The sequence below is a fragment of the Triticum urartu genome, chromosome 2 (genome assembly GCF_003073215.2).
Source record: "Triticum urartu cultivar G1812 chromosome 2, Tu2.1, whole genome shotgun sequence".
NCBI lineage: Eukaryota > Viridiplantae > Streptophyta > Magnoliopsida > Poales > Poaceae > Triticum > Triticum urartu.
The window spans coordinates 261145177-261151799 of NC_053023.1; the positions used below are offsets into that span (position 1 = coordinate 261145177).

The 6623-nt window shown below is 45.1% G+C and overlaps 1 protein-coding gene across 2 annotated transcripts; it reads right to left on the reverse strand.

The window, feature by feature from the left end:
* Positions 1 to 514: 514 nt before the first annotated feature.
* LOC125536980 (E3 ubiquitin-protein ligase RHF2A-like) lies at positions 515 to 3416 on the reverse strand. Of its 2 annotated transcripts, none has more exons than XM_048700271.1 (8): positions 3213 to 3416; positions 2808 to 3024; positions 2655 to 2701; positions 2106 to 2168; positions 1927 to 2026; positions 1494 to 1822; positions 1276 to 1383; positions 515 to 1174 (listed from the first exon to the last, which is right to left on the reverse strand). In XM_048700271.1, the coding sequence occupies exons 2-8, from the start codon at positions 2937 to 2939 to the stop codon at positions 871 to 873; spliced, it is 1083 nt and encodes a 360-aa protein (XP_048556228.1). In that variant the 5' UTR covers positions 2940 to 3024; positions 3213 to 3416; the 3' UTR covers positions 515 to 870. The 2 variants fall into 2 exon arrangements, with proteins under 2 accessions (XP_048556228.1, XP_048556229.1); XM_048700272.1 differs by having other exon boundaries at positions 3151 to 3400.
* Positions 3417 to 6623: the final 3207 nt, after the last annotated feature.

The following is a 6623-nucleotide window of genomic DNA, read 5'->3' on the forward strand; positions in this document are numbered from 1 at the left end:
AACTCCATCATCACTCTCACCGCATGGGCAATCTGGAAGCACCGGAATGGATGCGTCTTCGATCAGTTGCAACCCTCCGCCACAAGTCTGCTTCAATCCATTCAAGAAGACGCTTGCTTGTGGGCTAGCGCCGGCGCCAACGGCTTGGCGAACATCATCTCTGAGAGATAGGTTCTAGCATAATGTATCGGGGACGAGCAGCCCCTCCCCTAACTGCTCCGGCTACTTGAGCCCGCGCCGGCTTGTGTACGCGTGGCCAATGTAGTCATCCCTCTTCCTATCAATGCAATGACATGCAATCTTTGTGTATTAGCGAGAAAAAAAATCAATGGCACAACAAAGCGCGCCCCTTCAAGTACAGACAATCCATCAGTCCATGGCCTGGTTAGCTATTTGAGTTGGAAAGCAAAGCAGAGACCAAAGAACATGTTAGGCCAGAAAGAAGTGCAAGTTTTGTGTATCGGTGCCACATTCGGAAGGAATGCAAGACTGCGAAATCGATGCAGATTTTTTGTCAACAATGAACAGAAATTATCTGTGCAGTTACTGTTCTGCATCTCTATACAGAGAGTTCATGGAGACATGAATCTCATATCACGACTCTGATGTTCCCTTCACTATGGCTCCTAAGATGGCCTGATGAAACAACTGACTGTCGTAGCCTTGCAGGTCTACGAAGAAACGAACAAGAGCTACTGTGTGGTAGACGTTGCACCACCCTGGTTCATATCATTCTTGAAACCAGTTCTTTACAGCTGCATCTTTGGTTGCACAAATCAAACATGTTACATGTGACTGTTCTAATAGTACCAGATGCCAGGTTCAACTCGCAGCTAAAAAATAAGTTCATCTTTCATGGTAGAAGATGGTTCATTGTGAACCAGATCTCGACGCACAAGTTGCCGAAGACGAGGCGCCATTTACGGAAGCACAAAAGTTGGACGACGCGGCCCCCTGATTATTTGTAGCAGAAGAAACATTGTCCGAAGAAGCCGATGAGGGCCCAGAGCCACTCCCATCCCTCGTTTCTAGCCGCTCCATCATGCGAGACACAGCAGCAATTCCGGCGTTAACCTCCCTCCTCACATCAGAACCAAGACTCGATATCGTGTCACTCCGAGAGAGCCACCGTTCCTTCCACCCACGGGTGTTCTTCGTTATCGAGTCCTTGTACCTAGCATTGTTAAGGGAGACCACAAATATAAGTTGGCTACAATAATGTTGGTTTTCCAATTCCAAAGGTCTCTGAAGTTTGAAGGAATCAGAGAGTATTACTTGACCGAAACCGACTGCAGGCGAGTCTTGAGTGTGTTTGAGAAAGATTGTGGATCGGATGGTCCAGCTCCATCCTGGTTGATGGGAGATGCTTCATCACCAGAAATTCTGATCAAGGTCATTATGTAGTGAGTGTTAAACAAATATACATGAGAAGAAAAAAAAACACCGATGTAGGCCGTCCGGTAGTTATGTCATCATATGAAAATAGGAATCACCTATCATTTGATCCAACAGGGCAGTTAGATGAAGTATTATTGTGCACTAGTATGTTGGCAGATGCTTCTTCCATGGCATCCACAGGAGCAGACATTATAGCAGGAGAATGCTCACTGTCCCCTACTTGTGGTGAATCTGAAGAAATGGGGTCACTAGAGGTAGTTTCAGTTGTCGAAAATACTACAATTTGTGTGCGACCGTGTGGTCCTGATCTTCCGCGGTGGCCTTCCCTTCTACCATGGCGGTGCGACCTACGTGTCACGGCAGCAGCGGCCAGGTGTTGCACGAGACGTTCTTCAAGCTCAGCATCATCTGTATCAACTGGTACCTGGGAGAAATAGCAGCATCAGCAGCAGTACAGGCATTGGGTGGATCGAGACATGGCAGCAAGAAAGCCATTGGTAGAAGGGCAATGGAAATGCGAAATGACACCTCAAAATGTCCGAGCATTGGATGGCGAAAAACGGCGGTCGTGCGTGAGCGATCTGCTTGCACATTCTTCTCCTGTTCAACAGCCTCAAGGAGCTCTTGACTGTAATTCAAGAATTTAAGTGAGACTTGGCTAGAAATGTACAATTGATCTCACTCCTGGTTTACATAAGAATTTCTACCTCAGAGGGTCCTTCATGCTGATTGCCTGCCAACACATGGGACACTGGGAGCTTCTCTGGCACCTACAACATCAATTACGTTAGTACATCAGAAAGTATATGATAAGGAGTCGCAGTCGCAACACAACGATGTGGTAAACCAATCAACCAACAGTTACAAAGAGAAATTGCAACCCTTCCGAATTACAAGTGACAGTCAATGGGTCATTGTAGTGATCAAGCTACTATATAGTACTCATCTGAAAGTTTCATCTGAGAGTTTCATCTGAAAGTTCTGAATGAGTGGCAGAAGTAAGAAATGAAGATAAATGGTGCAGAACAACAAATCCTCCGGCCAAAAAGTGCAACGCAGGAAACCAATCATTCAGCATCCAAAATATAAACTGCAACTCTTGAAAATATAATGTGGCTCTCGAATCAATTCATCGATGTTTCAAATCTTACCATGAACAACCTAACAGCAGCAAACTTCATACTCGTATGATAGTTTCAGGCAATATCATTCTAAATTTCTAACGGAATGGTTACAGAACTTGACATGGTCCTCACCACTCAAGGATGCACTGGAGATGGAAATCATGCTTGCAGCTTGTAACCTGTGGCAGTTCAAAACAAGAAACCAGAACTTCAGACACGTCTACCACCGAATCGAAAGATTTCCATGGCCAATCACCATTACATCCCCAAGCGAGAGGTAGGTACCGTGGAGGGGTCGCTGTCGCAGAAGGCCTCGAGGCAGATGCTGCAGGCGTCGTCGCAGGCGTCCTGCACGCCGCCCTCCACGAAAGCCGCCGCCGACGAGAGCTTCTCCATCTTGGCTGCCTTCTCGTCCATCCCTCCCTCCCTCCCTCTCTTTTTACTAGCCTATCAAGAACCGAGTCGACCGCAGGAATGGACCGCTGCCTCCCCCGCGCAATCCCTGCAACAACGCGAACGGCAAGAATTAGATATAAAATTCGCGCGGAAATCCAAGCAATCGAGGTCATTCCAAAACCAATCAAGATTGTATGAAGAAATGGAGGAAAATTCGCCCCCAAAATCGCACCTTATCCACCTAGCTAGACCCAAGATTAACAAAGCGAGAGATCGAGATCGAGTGGTTCTGACCGAGTATCCGGGCTTCTCGGATAAAAACAGCAACTCCGTGTGGAATCGTTCTCCTTTGACGGCCGCGACGACGACGACGACGGAGCACGTCTGCGCGGGGGCGACGAGGTCGACGAAGAAATGGCCGCTTTAACTCTCTTCTCTCTCTCTCTCTCTCTCCGCGTGCCCCTCGTCTGCTTCACGCCAATGACGGGTAGACCCAGATGTCGACCCGTTTTGGGGTCGCTAAAACTGGTGGGCCCGTCCTTAGTTTGTGCGGTTCCATCACTGACATGCGTGGACCGCCATACGGAGCAGGGTTGGTGGGGTACGGTGTGGTGCTAATATTATTATTTGGCTCCAGCTCTTCGATTTCACTCTGCAAGGATGTTTAAAAAAATCGTACTAAAGGATATTAATCATATTTTCCTATTTTCCTAGAGACATACAGATATCTGAAATCTATAATAATACATAAATAGTTGATCCCCACTAAGTCTAATTCTCTCAACATGCATCCCTCCACATCATCAAATATGTCACGTCATCATCCACTAGAACTATCTTGTAGGACATGCATACGCCAATTTAATTGTTCCATCTCCAATAGTCCAACATATATGCATACCCTTTGTTCACATATAATTATTTTCAAAAGTAATAACTTTCGATTTAGGTCATTTCATTCATATAGAATGTGTCCAAAATTAATCTTTAAGCTCCCGCAGCAACGCGCAGGGAAATCACCTAGTTTTTTTAGACACAGTACCCACTTTATTTAAGGACACAGTACCCACTTTATTTAAGGAATTTGAGATATACATGTCCTTAGATGGAGTAGTCAGCCACACTCAGTGATCAACCGTTGTTAACATATGCGATTCTATATTCACATCAACAAATGATATCATTTCGAACACCCTGCTCCTGCCAAAATATCCTTTGTCATCTTCCTATAGTGACACATCGAACTATCACAGAGGGTATTGATGACCCAGAGGTCGTCGCTTGCAATTCTCACCTTATGGACGAGCAAAACACTTGCCAGTGAGAGCGCCTCCTAGCAGACGAGTGATTCCAAAGTCTCAAAGACTCGAATACCTTTAAAAATGACAATCGAAGCTGCCATGATATCATCGTCAAAACATATTACGATCATCGCCGCCGCACCCTTACTATCTTGCTTGGCAAAGGCAGCATCGACGTTCACTCCAATAGCCTGTTGGAGGAGGGATCCAAGATGGCGTGACCACGTCCCTCTGCCTCGCCAAGTTGTCATTCTTTGGAGATTGTAGCACGTCCCAGTCCGCCATGAAACTCCCAATGAAGCAATGTGTGGATAACAAACTCTAAAATATAGTTGTATGAATGATCTTTTGTCGAGCATCCAAATTGCCAACAAGGTTACGAACATCATTGTCAACCCAGGTTGTGGAAGTTCCTCGATCAACTCAAAAATCAAGTTAGATGCTTTGCTTGCATGTGTTAGTACCATTAGCTCGGCAACTTCCTCTGAAGCTAATGTTCGCGTGCATTTGGCCATAGTACAATCAAATAGCGAGTGTCTCCATGAGTCCAAGTCCGCGACAGCCCCACTGTAACGCATTGGCCCTATTGTTGATTTCATCATTTCCATTACTCTCTTGTTCCTTTATTTTATTCTTGCGCTCTTAGTTCTAGTCACCAAACATATATAGGCAATGAGATCCAAATAGAACTTGAAGATAAATCGTGAAGACAGATCCAATGTTGAATACAAACCAATTATGAAGATAATGCAATGTATGTGACGCCAAACAAAAATCTTCAAGAAAGATTGGTGGTGGTGTTACCCACCATATAGAAGTACTAGAGGATACCCCACGCGTTGCAGTGGGAAATTCGGCAATGATTTAAAGAGTTAGTAAAAATTGGATATGGGTAATGTGTGACATTCTTTAGATTGACATTTCAGCACAAAAAAAGTAAACAGTAATCCATCTTCTCAATTTTGAGCTCATCAATCTATTGAAATTGCAGGGTACAAACTATAGCAAATTCAGATCCAGAGGCTTTGAGGAATATGTCGTTGTGATTGGCAGTGAGGAGGGTAGTAGAACAACATATATCGATAACTTACAATAAGAGAATAAGGAAGAGAGCAACACCATATTTGACCACATATAATGTAAGAAAACTAACCGATAATTACGCAGACCAAACTCTTACCTAATGATTGACCTTCAAATCTAAAAGTTATAATAGGGGATTCATACCCTTGTTCCCAATAGAATACCTGCATGAAATAGGTTAAGCAGGGAATGACTACAGGTAGAACAAAACTGGATTGCTATATGACAACCTGACTTGTTGCAGATCTAGAAATAATAAAACTAAGAAATAAAATGTGTTAAGTATATTTGGAGACATATCTTTCCTACCATATGCTTTGCATGGCAAGAGAGATAGCAGGATCCTACAATCAAGAAATTGAGAAATAAACGTGGGTTCCTTTGTCCCGATTCTTTTATTCTGAAAGATTGAAACAGAAAAACCTTAATGTGGAATCCAACATGTAGCAGCTGGAGTGCGCCCCCATCCCTTGCGTAATGCGTTACCAACCCTTCCTCCCAGACACTGGCTGGGGCACTCGCACTCGGCCTCAACCATCCGCGTGTCACTGGTACGCATCGGTGCTATACAAATGATTTTAAACCCCTTTCTGCGACGACATTTGGAACCGTCGCCTAGTGAGTGACGGCGATATGGAGGGTCCTTCCCACACGACCCAGAAACCAGCACCTCTTGCATGCGGCCCAAAATGATGTACGTTGGGAAGGGGTGATGTGTGTTTTCAATATAGAATAATGTACAATTTAGATGTGGTGCCTACCTCTCGATACAGACAACAACCATGAAGGCAAGGTAATTAAGAACGAGATACGCAGGCTTTGATGTAGGTCGAACCCAGCAATCTGAGCATGTGGGAGGGAATCCTGACAACGCATGAGCTCGAGCTTTGGTTGAGTGACATGTGACAGTGACCGGCCCTAACACGAACTAGGAGGAATCCATTCATGGCCAACACATACCCCTCAGTATCGGTCAAAGGGATGATATATATACACTCGAGGAGCCCATAGATATGTGTGATGTCACAAAAAACCGCACAAGGGAGACGTGGTCAATCAGAAGACCCCCTATACACTGCATGCGGCCAGAAAATATGTATGGGTACGGTGGTGTGTGATGTGTTTAAATCCCAAACGCACAACTTCGATGGACCACCAACTACATTACAAACCGAACACCGTACCTGACTCCAAGCCTGGTTCAATACGTACGATGTCAGTTTCATCACTTCGTGGCGGCGACAGCGGGGGGGGGGGGTCGTCCCACGCATGCGCTCAAACTTTATTTCGTCTAGCATGGGACAGATTTACATATATCTAT

What these genes read in the sequence shown, in the direction of transcription:
- LOC125536980 (XM_048700271.1), bottom strand. Translation starts at nt 2,939, where the DNA reads ATGGACGAGAAGGCAGCCAAGATGGAGAAGCTCTCGTCGGCGGCGGCT. An exon ending in CTCCAGTGCATCCTTGAGTG is followed by an intron (nt 2,169 to 2,654) that starts GTGAGGACCATG and finishes TTGATGTTGTAG; the next exon opens with GTGCCAGAGAAGCTCCCAGT. An exon ending in CAATGCTCGGACATTTTGAG is followed by an intron (nt 1,823 to 1,926) that starts GTGTCATTTCGC and finishes TATTTCTCCCAG; the next exon opens with GTACCAGTTGATACAGATGA.